We start from the raw sequence: 13,492 nt of genomic DNA, 5'->3' as shown, positions 1-13,492 counted from the left end.
TCGCCATGGCGACGCGGCGCGGTCGTCGCCATGGCGACGAGGCCCGGCTCGCCCCGCCCCCTTTCCACAGGCTCGTCGATGGTGGCCGCGGCCTTTCACAACGTGATTCTTATACATAACATACAATGTGATTCTTATACATAACATACAATGTGATTCTTATACATAACATACAATGTGATTCTTATACATAACATACAATGTGATTCTTATACATAACATACAATGTGATTCTTATACATAGCATTGTGATTCTTATACATAGCATTGTGATTCTTATACATAGCATTGTGATTCTTATACATAACATTGTGATTCTTATACATAGCATTGTGATTCTTATACATAGCATTGTGATTCTTATACATAACATTGTGATTCTTATACATAGCATTGTGATTCTTATACATAACATTGTGATTCTTATACATAGCATTGTGATTCTTATACATAACATACAATGTGATTCTTATACATAGCATTGTGATTCTTATACATAACATTGTGATTCTTATACATAGCATTGTGATTCTTATACATAACATACAATGTTATTCTTATACATAACATACAATGTGATTCTTATACATAACATTGTGATTCTTATACATAACATTGTGATTCTTATACATAACATTGTGATTCTTATACATAGCATACAATGTGATTCTTATACATAACATTGTGATTCTTATACATAACATACAATGTGATTCTTATACATAGCATACAATGTGATTCTTATGCATAACATACAATGTGATTCTTATACATAACATTGTGATTCTTATACATAACATACAATGTGATTCTTATACATAGCATACAATGTGATTCTTATACATAACATACAATGTGCTTCTTATACATAACATACAATGTGATTCTTATACATAACATACAATGTGATTCTTATACATAACATACAATGTGCTTCTTATACATAACATACAATGTGATTCTTATACATAGCATACAATGTGATTCTTATACATAACATACAATGTGATTCTTATACATAACATACAATGTGATTCTTATACATAACATACAACGTGATTCTTGTACATAACATACAATGTGATTCTTGTACATAACATACAATGTGATTCTTGTACGTAACACACAATGTGATTCTTGTACGTGACATAATGATTCTTATACATAACATACAATGTGATTCTATACATAACAATGATTCTTATACATGACATACAATGTGATTCTTGTACGTGACAATGATTCTTATACATAACATACAATGTGATTCTATACATAACAATGATTATTATACATAACACACAATGTGTTTCTTATACGTGACATTGATTCTTGTACGTGACATACAATGTGATTCTTATACGTGTTTAATTTTAATAATTCCTAATACCGTACATTTCTGCACCTTGCTTACATAATATGTCTTTTCGTTGCATGCTCTGTTGATTTGTAAAACTCATTACCTCTGACTGTCAAATGATAAATTGGTAATGTAACAAATTATTGTGTCAAAATCAATGAGAATGTCGTTGAGGAAATTGATATATTATGCTTAATAGTGTCACATGTTCTGAAGTTACATTCTTAATATACAATACTAATGCATTTATACATTTCCATTGTTAATATTTCAACATTTCAATTTAAAGCTTTCGTGACTGCAGGGATTCATCGTCTTGGTTCTTTCGGTAAAGTCACGTAGAATGGAAATAATAAAATAATAAAAATAAAACATAATAAAATAATAGAATATTAATATGCTTTATTTTTTATTATTTTATTATTTCCATTCTACGTGACTTTACCGAAAGAACCAAGAAGAATATTTCAACAATTACAGTACAGTATTTCAAATTGGGACTATCAATATTGTAGTCACAATTGTGGTATATTTCTATGCTGGTGTACTTTTAGTTGCTGGTGCTTTCACCTCGTGATGGCAGTTAGCACTTATCTCCAGTGACTTACATAAAATATCTGTCATTAATATCTACCTTTTGACATACCAGGTCTCGTCGGTGTGTAAGCCTACTTAACGATGTTGTCAACTTGGCTTGGCCATCATTAAAGCTGGACGCTACCGACAAGAGTCGTCGCCATGAGAGGTATCAGGTTTGGTGCCACTAATGTGCAACACTACATTCACGTAAGCCTGATATTTTATCTGGCATTCCAAGGGTAACACATAGATCATTGTATACTTCAGTCTGCAGAGCAATAACTTGAGCCTTTGACATGTTTACTTTCTGCCAAGTGTAACGTACTGTATAGTGTTTCCGTACAAGGAACACATGCAGTATTGTTGGTACAGCACACACGTACCCTGTTGATTCATTATACAGGCAGTGTGTTATATTAAGTGCAAGCTTTAATTAGAAATTATAATTCAGACTATAATAATTATGGATAAACAAATGGCTTAGGCTGCAATTTTTAGGTGCAATATATAATACAGTATGCAAAAAACGAACCGATGGAATTAGTAATAAACATTGGTTTGATAATTATGTACAGCATATTAAACTACACATTGTGTGCTGTTTACAAACATTAGTGATTTAATAGTACTACAGCGTACATACTGTAGCAGTGTTACACACTTTGGCATACAGCATTGTGTTGCATTCCTCACGAGTAAATTTCAGTGCTGCAGAAGTTATCACGGGACAAAATGTAACTGCGTAATTGCATAACAACTGCTGTACCCAGTGACACTTGCAGTGGCAGTGCTGAAACTGAACTGAAACGAATACAAGGTTTCCCTTATGAGCTTTCAGGAGATGGCAGTCTAGCAAAGGATTCTTGAATCCAATTCTGCCAGAGCTTTTTATGTTGGAGCATTACACCAGTTATTCATTCTGGTTTCCTCCCACATGTGAAATAACCATGAATGGAATTGAGCAAAAATCCCATTGCAGAACCCTTACTGATAAAGAGTTATCACTATGGCTTTCCTTGATAAAGGGGACTTTTGTTGTTTTGCTATGAGATTCTGTTGCTGTATTTACCTTGCTTTCTAGCCTGGCACGGTGACAGCGATGGGCCGTGGAAGACGATGGAGACAGACAGGGGAGTCCCATACTACGTGCAGTAAGTGGCTATTGGCTTCTGGCATTATCATTATAAACCCGATATATAAACCCTATTTCGGTAGAGTGCAACAATCAACTTATATTTGGCATGTAACCTTTATTCGAAACCGTGACGGTCATTAACCGTGATGCTGTTTTCCTTGCTGCTTGCTTTTATGTTGGCAGAAGGGGCAGTGGGGCGAGTGGTCAGATTCACTGGTTCCACCCTTCTTTGCAGGGGGCTCTTGGAGACTTGGGTAAGAAATGGACTCACTTCTTCAAATTCGAGAGAATAGAAAGCAGGATATACATCTGTACATCAGTTGAGAATTTAATTGGGCACGTTTGTTTAAAATAAGTTTTTTTACTTGGCCTCACAAAGATTTAACTTTCCAGAGCTATTTAACTTTTTTATTTTACCAAATGAGACCCACTGAGTTATAGAGCTATTTTTAGAAGCGACCTGCGCACAAATGATAGCTCAACGAAGTAGCTTATCATGTGCAAAGTCGTAGCACAAAATACTCTCAACGCATGTTTCTAAATGTGGAGGGAAAAACCGGAGAACCCGGACAAAAATCCACACGACCACACGGAGAAACTCCAAATATACAGGCATCATGGTCAGGATCGCCCACAACCTTCTGTATACCAGGCAAGGTAGTTAACGTCTCGCCACCATGGTGTCCCTATGTGCCCTTTCCTCTCAATGGAGTTACATTCTTGCCACAGAGGCAGAAAGTCACTCTGCTATACAGTACATTGTTTTAGTTGCCTGATAAGTGCTTTCTTAGTATCAGACCGGACTTGCAATTAAAACTTGCACGAGTCTTGTGGGAGTTCTAAAGCCTGTTTTTGCTTATGTTGATATACACACATGACCAAGACAAAAACAGTACATCAAAGTATTTCATGTGAGCGAGAAATTGAATAGATATCCAAACTGAATGTATGCATTCAGCAAAAGGAGGATACCGACACACCGCCTATTCGATACCATTCTTACACCAGCTATACTCCCGTAGTTAGATGGGCCCACAGTCTGTTGATGCTTAGTTGCTGCGTCTTCTACTTACAGAACAGCTGAACGTAATCCGCTATGCTGTGTACAGGACGGCCGCAAAATTGCTGGCACTGCAGAAATTCTGCTGCTGTGAGTATCTTTGCACCGCATTTGCTGTCTCTTTGCCAAAACTGTAAAATGTGTCATCTCATAAAAATGTTCCTTCGCTTAATAGTGTGAGTTGGGTTACGGGTAGACAGCAGTGCTTCAGTGCTACAAAGTAGAAATGTATGAGAATGTTAAAGACTTAAACATGATATCTGGGATATTCCAATGCATAGCACAAATAGCCACATTATGTAATATTTATAACATCCTTAAGCAATGCATGCCATTTTTCAGGTAAACATTGATAAATATAATAAATTTTCAAATTTACAATGCATAGTGTTGCCAAATGGCAGTGCAATAATGAAGTTTCAAGAGAGGTGCCTTAATGAGGGAAATTAGATAACTCGACATGTCTCAGCAGGTCATGTCTTCAGTTCCATGAATAATTTAGTTTTAAATATTGAACTGAAAATTGAGGCTAAATTCAAAGTGCTGAACTAGACATAACAGACCAAAACGTTTGTCCATTTGAACATGCTTGTCTCAAACAGTGATGTAGTCTTTATACTCGTATCTATTTAAAATGTAGGCATTTTCTTTATCAAAATATATAGCTCCCATGAATAACTTATAAATATTTTATTGAGGTTCACATAATTTTAGATAATTGCAATTATAATAAGTGGTATTTTCTGCTGTCTCTTCGATTGCACAAAACATTTGATTGAGTTTTGATCACTATGTAAAATGTCACAATGGTTATCATTAAACAGTTGTGAATAAGTCCTAAAAATCAAGAAAATGTCCATTCAGTCTCACTCATGGTCACATGTAATACCCCATATCCAAAATTTGTCATAGCTAAATATGAACTTGTACGCCACTGTTTCTCTAAAATTTTCCTTAGTTCAAATGCAATAAACAAACAAGTCACCGGGTCGTGAAAATTGGCTTTATATTCTACGTGTATTGCAGTGCATCTGGTGAGCGTGTCCACAATCCTAACGGTGTTCAATTCCTCCGCCGTGGACTGGGAGAGCGAGCTGAATGTCCGGCAAGTGTACCAACTACTGCGGCAAGTGCACCGGCATGGCCAGCAGAGAGCAGCCCATGCCGCATGTTGATGGGGAACTTGCGAGCGAGCTCACCCTCAACCTCCTACTTGCCATATGTGACAGGTGAGGGCGTACGGCGCTGAATGTTACAGCGACTACACATTTTATTAATGCTCTGTAAATACCAATATAGTAAGAACGCTTTCATTTTGAAAAATTACAAGTTGGATTTCTCCTTCTGACCAAGTTATAAGAGCAAATGAGTAATTCCTCACAGACTTTCACCGGCCTGTTGACTGTGCTGTGGTTTTGAAGTGAGCGGAGTGGCCAGGTGTCTCCCCGCTCCATGTGGAATGCCCTGCTGCTCCTCTCCACCGGGCAGCTGACTCACAAATACAGAGGTGGTGCTGTGTGCCTTTGCTCTGTAAAAAGTTTGAGTTTGTCTTGACAGACTACAGAGAAATTAATTTCGTCGGCTCAATCCCACACTAATATCTGCAGTACTTTCACATTATAATGCTATAGGTATTCCATACAATAACCTTTCTGTACTTTTGAGTCCAAAGGTATAGGTTAAAAGTAGCTGTCATAGTCATCGGTAGCATAAGGATATATTTCATGCAATCGGAGCATTGTTAATACTGTAATATTCTGTATCAAGCAGTAGGGATACTACATCTGCACCTCTAAGGTAAATTGGATGGTAATTTGAGAACCATTTGAAAACATTTTTGTGAACCACGAAACGCACTTGAAGGAGCATTTATTTATTGTCTTATAGCTCTTTATTGGGCCATGCTGCACAACCATCAGGGCAAGAGAGATGTTGCGGCTGGAGTGAGCAAGTCCGCTGTCAGGACCTTCCTACAGGACACTATCCAGGTGCTGCATGGATAGAGACAACGTACAATATTTGTTCCACAAGTAACTGAAGAATAATATTTTATGTGAATTTTATGCGGCATCATACATAATGGACTCCTCCTGTTTGCCAATTTAAATATAACTTATGATGTCAGTTGATAAACCTTAAACTATGCACATTAAAAATAGCACGAGATAAGTTTATTCCCATGATAATAATACACATTCATTGTTCAATTCATTCATCTATATATCGGCATACTGTTGAAATGTATACTTAAGTGGCGGCTGCGTAGAGTGTGCATGTGAAAATGAGTTGAACATGTAATGTTTGTTTAACGTCCATATCCTTAACAGTCTATATGGCTCTTGAACAGGAAAGGGTAATGGATTTGTTTTTTTAGTCCCGGAATGCTTTGTGCATGCTTCACAGCTGTTGGCACTGCTGGGGGAGGGGTGTGCGTTTGGGACGGCTGAAATGGCGGTGACCAGCCTCTTCCATGCCGTGAGTTACCATTCAAACATTTCAAGGTTTAACTTTCCGTCCATAAAACCGACCCATTAGCCACGGAACCCTGAGCATATTGAATTCCTATGTGCATGAGGCATACAATCTACAAGATAAACTATGTGCAGAATGCAGTTTATGCATAGACATATAGAGCTCAACAGCTGTGTGCTTATGCTGCTATGAGGATCTGTGACAGGCGTATGATGTGTGAGTAACCTGCTGTGCCTGTGTGGTTTGTCACACAGGAGTCTGTCGGCAGCATCACAGAATCTCAGTTTTTAGGGTGGTGCCTCTCTGAGCCGCAGCTCTTCCTCTGGTTGCCTGCAATGTACCGGATGATGAAGGCTGCGGGGAGCATTCATGAGGCCAAGTGTAACATTTGCAAAACTTGCCCAATTGTGGGTCTCAGGTGCCTGATGCATACAAATACAAGAGTAACACCACAGTCACAAAGCCTGATTTCCCCTACCACTTTGTGTCCATTACTTGATTGTACGAATGCTTTTCAACAGTGCAAGCGTATGAAATGATTTGTTGGAAATTGTTTATTTTTACAGGCTAACTTTCAGCCACACGCTACCATACACAGCCATGTAACCAGCTTTCACACCATACGCAAGCAGTAATATTCTGATGATGATAATTAATGTGCACTGACCTCTGTCATTGCCAGGTTCTGCTGTTTGTGCTGCTGGAACTTGGACTTGTGCCAGAACTGTTTCCTGACTGGGCGGGACACTGGGTGGCATGCGCCCTCGCATCCCGTCATGGAGAGCTGCACCTCGGTCAGGCCATAGATGTACTCCACAATTAAAAATCTGTATATGATGAGAAAAACCCATCATAACAGAAACGTAGTGTAGGCTGGAAAACCATGAGTTTCAAACAACACGCATAAATGTGTACAAAAAGCACTTGGCCTCTGTGTATTATGCAAAATCCATCATCAGTCTCTGAAGAACTGCTTCGGTCACCATCAAAATGCGTTTAGATTATTTAGATAAGTTTGTTGCTATAAATTTGCACATGATAGGCAACTTCGTTGAGCTATCATTTGTGGCTAGGTCACTTCTGAAAAAGAAACTAATAGCTCAGTGGGCTATACCTCGTAAGATACATTTTTGTAGTTTTGTTTGCATATTTAATTCAGTGATATGTTTACCTTTCCTTTACTTTTCACTCTTATCGTTTTTTATATATTGTTGTAACGTTCTGGACTGAAATTAATTTGAGAAAATGTCACCAGCTGACAGGTATGGTCAAATAACTCCCATTGCCCGCATGGTGTGAGAGAACCCCGGTCAGGCAGTAGCCAAAAGGGCTGTGCATGTACGCGATGAGTACACGCAGGGTGTGCTGTTGGCACGCAGGGTGGAGTGTGGAGTGACGTTCGGCTGTGCCTGAGGAAGGTGAGGAACATTGTTCTAGGCGAGCGCTGTCGCACGAAGGAGGCGTGGAGACGTGCTCGCCTCTGCCCGTCCTCTCCACTCAGCGCAGGACCATCTCAGTCGGTGTGCGTGACTAAGCCTCTGGCATACAATTTGCTGTGCTTGTACTGCATGTACCTTGATATGCACATGGTATATTTTGCATAGTAGTGTAAATACACATTTGGCTTCTGTGCAGTGTGCCTTAAATCGCAGTGTGTTTGATTTCACATGCCGGTTTGGTAGTATCATGATTTATTCTGTAACTCTATATTACTACAGCGAATTGATTGTATGAATATGGTTGTAATTACATTAAATACCGTGGAAAAACCACCCTAAACTATTAATAGAGTACCTTTGGTATTTATACAACACGTTCCAAAACAACTTTGTTTTATACTTGTACATATTTATGCAGTGGCTAAGAATTATGCTTAAAAAGTAGTTTTATGTTTACTGACCAAATTCTCAGTAGTGCCCGTGCAGTTTCACCACTTTAGATTGTGTTCAAGAGTGCATTAATATTTGGTTAATTTTTAAAATGGGTAGGACTACCAATAAGGCCACTTACAGACATATTTTAGAACTTGTCATCGCGTGAACGACGCCCACTCCTCCCTATGCAGTGCGACTGGCGAGGTGGCAGTGGCCCCTTCTCGTGGCCACTGCATGGACCCCTCGGCAGGGTCCCCCTACAGGGCGGCCGGGGGCCTCCCCCTGAACAGGCACGGCTCTGAGCCACTCCAGCAGCAGGTAAGGCCAGGCCAGGACGACTTAAGGAGCTTGCACACCGACGATGCCACATGTAAGAGTATTATATCGTATGGAGTGGTGGCGCAGGAGTTGGCGCACTGTACTGTGGACCCAGCGACTTACATTTGACTTCCAGCCATGACCAACATCAGTGGTCCTGGGCCCCACCATTGCTAACCCAACAGCGTGGTGAAGCCTTTATCAAACAATCCACATATCTCTTGAATTAAAGCTTTTGTGACTGTAGGAATTCATATTCTTTGGGTCTTTCGGTAAAGTCACGTAGATAGGTTCAAAGAAAATAACAAAAAACTGCGACGTTTCGATCACAATACAAGCGGTCGTCTTTTTTTTTCTCCTGAAGACGACCGCTTGTGTTGCGATCGAAACTTCATAGTTTTTTGTTATTTTCTTTGAACCTATCTCCGTGACTTTACCGAAAGACCCAAAGAATATGTAATCCCCATAACTGACAAGGCATGGGGAAGCCTTAATCTAGCAGTAGAGCAATGCATTTCTAAAGGCCTGCACATTATCATGAGTATAATATATTACATCTGTGCTGTGTACAATTTAAGTGTTAAACGGGGACCTCTTTCCGATAAGTTAAAACACTCATACTTTCTCATTAATTGCAACCATAGTTTAGAATTGTTTTAGATCTAAATGCACACAGAAATAGCACCTATCGTGCCTGCAGTTTGGTGTTGAGTTGAAGTCAACTTTGAACTACTGTCCATAGTAGATTGCTGAAGGTTTATCTCGCTATTTGAGCCAACGCCCACGCACTGCATGTGAAGCGACCGCTTATGTACTGGTGTTTTACACTCTGCCGCTGGGCCAGGCGCATTCTGTGTCTGCAGAAGTGTTGGCCAAGGTGGAGCTTCAGGAAGGACGGCGAGAGATGAGTCCCAGACCTCGACCCACACAAGAGTGCACACGGCAGCGTCCAGTGCTCGGCCACAATGCACACCACAAGGCGAAGGGCGTCATCGCACGCCACCCTGCACTGCAAACGGTACCCTGCCAGTTGCTTTTCATCAAAAAGGACGCAGTACAGTAAATGAAGCAATATAAGCTCTGCAACAGCAGAAAGAGCTATAAGAGCTAATGACATGTTTGGCGATGGTTATGTTTACAGTTTTACATTTTAAAGCTATGAAAAGCTACCCCGCATGCCACTGTTAAAAAGAAGACCACGTTGACGATTAAGTAAATCACCTGTTTAATTTTTCAACGTAAACATAAGAAGATTACTTTGCAGGCAGCACCTGCAACCTGTGCGGCTGAGGAGTAGGCTCAAGATGAGTTTAACGTAACGTACATTTCGTGCCGCTCACCATTATTTCCAGCTTCAAACGCAGAAACGTATCTCTGTTTCCAGGGGCACGCCAGCAAAGGGAAGCAACGTCTGGCTGTGGCGGCCAGGGAGAGCGTTGTGTTCAGTGCAGTAGTGGCCAGATCTGGTGAAGATACCCTGGTTCATCCTACCTCCGTTGTTCCTGCTACCTCTCGGCATTGCCCCAGCGAAACAGGCAGCCACCAGCAGCAACCACATGCGTGTTCTGCCTTACATGGCTACAGCATTGAGCCTCACAAGTCTGAGTGTTGTGGCTCACATAAGCGACTTGGTAGCAAGGTTCGTCATCCATCCAGCTTATTACAAACACCGATATAATTCTAGATTTGAAGCTTTCGTGACTGCAAGGATTCATACTCTTGGGTTTTTTCGGTAAAGTCACGTAGGTAAAAATAAAAATAAATAATAAAAATAATAGAAATAATAAATGAAATAAAATTATAAATCACGACGTTTCGGAGGCAACACAAGTCTCCGTCATCAGGTGGGACTGTCACAGCTAAATTTACTGTATCAGTATTTTTCCTCACTTGATACAGTAAATTTAGCTGTGACGGTCCCACCTGATGATGGAGACTTGTGTTGTCTCCGAAACGTCGTGATTTATTATTTTATTTATATTATAATTTTTATTATTTTTTTACCAACGTGACTTTACCGAAAAAAACCTAAGAGTACCGATATAATTTACAAACGCAACAGGTCAACTGTTGCTTCATGCTATGCATCACCTCAATTCATGTGAAGCAGCAACATACATTTAAACCAGATGCGACAATTGTATTTTTGCTAGAAGAGCAACGTGCCTTAATCAGATGTTTGTAATTGAAAGGATGACGTGACTGTATTGACACGAGACAAATGTATTCTCCTAATCAGAGACGGGATCTGAACACAGATAAGAGACAGTCCCCCAGGAAGCAGCTCATATCGTCTCCTAAACAAATTCTGCCGAGCGAGCGAGACCTTTTCGTGGAAAAGCCAAATCCCGGTGGCAGCTGGGAATGCTGCACTCAGGAGCGGAGCGCAGAGCAACAATCCAGAGGGTCCTTCCACGAAGTGGAGGAACTCATTGCTAAACTGGAGGACGCTCTTGTACTTAAAGCTACGTCAGGTAGGTCTGTGGTCAGCTTTGCACTGAGTTGTGATTTTGTTTCAGCAAATCGTAAATGGTATCTGAAGATAATATTGACATCCTGTTTCATTCTATGACTTACAATGGGATGTGATTGTGTCTGTGTATGTGTGTACAGCTGTGAGCATATTTGTGCATGTGTACATATGTGTTTGTGTCTTTGACAGGGTGCTCTATGGCAAGACGTAAATTTTTGGTGGCAGCTACGAACATGGAGACAACCTTTTCCCAACTGGTGGACACCATGGCTTGTCAGGCAGGCCCTGAGTGCACATGTGCCGCCTGATTAGTTGTGTCTGTTCACAAATATGTCACTTAACGAGGTTTCATAGATGTAGAACACTCGTAAATGAGCACTGTTAGCCAAGATGACCCAATTTCGTTTGTAGAGTAAAAAACTGAAGTGTAAACATCCTGAAAAGTAGCAGTTGTGTATGAATTTAAGATGTGAAAGAGATGTTATAGAGTTAAAACTTGTGAAGAAACAAGCTGCATTTTAAGAGTACATGAAAGGCATTCATATTTATTTTTAGAAAACATTACATTTTAAATTTGTTCCGCATAAATATGTGTTAAGGTCAGTATTTACAATTTATAGGCCACAGGAAGATTTGTGAAAAGTGTTATTACCTTAGTTTGGCACTCTTAGTTATACTAAACTATCTGAAAAACAAAAAACACCTCGAAACATTCAAACATTTTCACACTTTACATGAGTTAAAGAGAAACTTGAGAGCATAAGAATAACAATGTCATGGCATCCTGTAGAGATAGAATGTTGAAATTGGCTCGTGGTGTGTAGGAACGAATTGCATTGTCGCAAGACTGTGAGAGATGGCGACATCTTGGGCATGCATTCATCCAGCAGTGGATAGATCAAGGCCGATGATGATGTAGATCGCATCTCTGGGAACGACCTGCAGGGTCTGATTCTGGTGTGACATTGACTCAGGAACGTGTCGACAAAAGCCATCGGCCAGTCTCGCCAAAATTATGAATCGGGCGCTTCGAAATGAATCTCTGTCTTTATCGCCCACGTAAGAGAAGCTGTCAGGATATTCTGTAACACTTCATTCCACTTCTCCATAGAGGTCGTCGTTGAAGTAGACATCTTCATTCCTGCGAGGTTGCGCTTCTGCATTTCCAGATACTGGCAACATACGCACAACCACACACAGACCATATATGACCAGACGCACCTACAAATACAAACACTTACATCTACAGCAGAACGTCACTTGAATGTGTGCGGAAAGAATGATTTGTCAGTAACTGCTGACACGCAGCCGTAGTAATAATAACAACAACAATGCGAGTGGATGCTGGCCACGGATTCCGGAGTGAAGAAGCACACTCGAGATACCCATTGGGTTCTGCTCGCTTTGCGTTGGTCCAGCTTGCTCTTTTGAATGGTAAATGGACGACCCTCATCTTAGTTTATAAGCCATTCTGCTCCACTTTTAAGTCTTCTCAATTACATGTTGAAAACCCTCTAGAAATTCCCAGTTTCAAGTACAGATTATGGAAGAATGGCTTTTTAAATAACTGTCCCTGAGAGTGTAAAAAAACAGGGCTTAAGGTGAAATCTTATGTCCCATGTCTGGAATTACTTGACAGTTCAGTCCTCCATATTCACTATGCTCAATATTCTAATGAGTCGCTCAAGTTTCCACATTTACCATTTCAATATTGTCTGATTTGATGCATGATGCACAGTCAATGTAGTCAACATAACCTTTGTGTATTGTATTTTGTCATGTGTAATTATTACTGTACCTTGTTTTGTGTCTGAAAAAAAACCTTGTACACACTTTGAGAATGCCAAGCCGCTGTTGTACTGCCCTTTTGTTAAACTTGATATTCACCCGTATTGCTTAGTGATTTCTTTAGTTTCTTGTTTGCGCAGAAAAGCCTCACCGAGTCTCATGACTTTTTTATGAGGATCCTGTCAAGTTTTCACAGTATTACGGCGATGGTTGCGACGCATAATTCCAATTGAGTAATTTCTGGGCAGTTAAAATTTGATGATTCTGGACCTAGATGCTGGCACATGTGAATGACATCACGGTAACTTTAATGTCCACTGTGGAGCAGGCCGTGCCTAATATGCTTCAGGCCGGCCGCTGGATTCGAACAGGTGAGCCTCTGCAACAAGCAGCGAACAAGCTGCCACGAGGCCATGCCACAGCCCTTCATGTA

The 13,492-nt window shown here is 40.2% G+C and overlaps 1 protein-coding gene across 1 annotated transcript; it reads left to right on the top strand.

Moving 5' to 3' along the window:
- Nucleotides 1-5: 5 nt before the first annotated feature.
- On the top strand, nt 6-13,163 carry LOC133344945 (dystrotelin-like). Its single transcript, XM_061555275.1, is given in 19 exon segments — nt 6-70; nt 2,010-2,082; nt 2,084-2,105; nt 3,021-3,090; nt 3,258-3,328; nt 4,150-4,224; nt 5,161-5,270; nt 5,272-5,363; nt 5,556-5,641; nt 6,022-6,122; nt 6,538-6,609; nt 6,861-7,024; nt 7,289-7,400; nt 7,986-8,128; nt 8,672-8,798; nt 9,643-9,816; nt 10,183-10,437; nt 11,038-11,272; nt 11,461-13,163. Coding segments are annotated over 19 exon segments (2,166 nt in total). The 3' UTR covers nt 11,580-13,163.
- Nucleotides 13,164-13,492: the final 329 nt, after the last annotated feature.

Source organism: Lethenteron reissneri, chromosome 21 (assembly GCF_015708825.2).
Source record: "Lethenteron reissneri isolate LAM-NWPU_2019-01 chromosome 21, ASM1570882v1, whole genome shotgun sequence".
In the NCBI taxonomy this organism is placed as follows: Eukaryota; Metazoa; Chordata; class Hyperoartia; order Petromyzontiformes; family Petromyzontidae; genus Lethenteron; species Lethenteron reissneri.
This window is presented reverse-complemented; position numbering and strand designations above follow the sequence as displayed.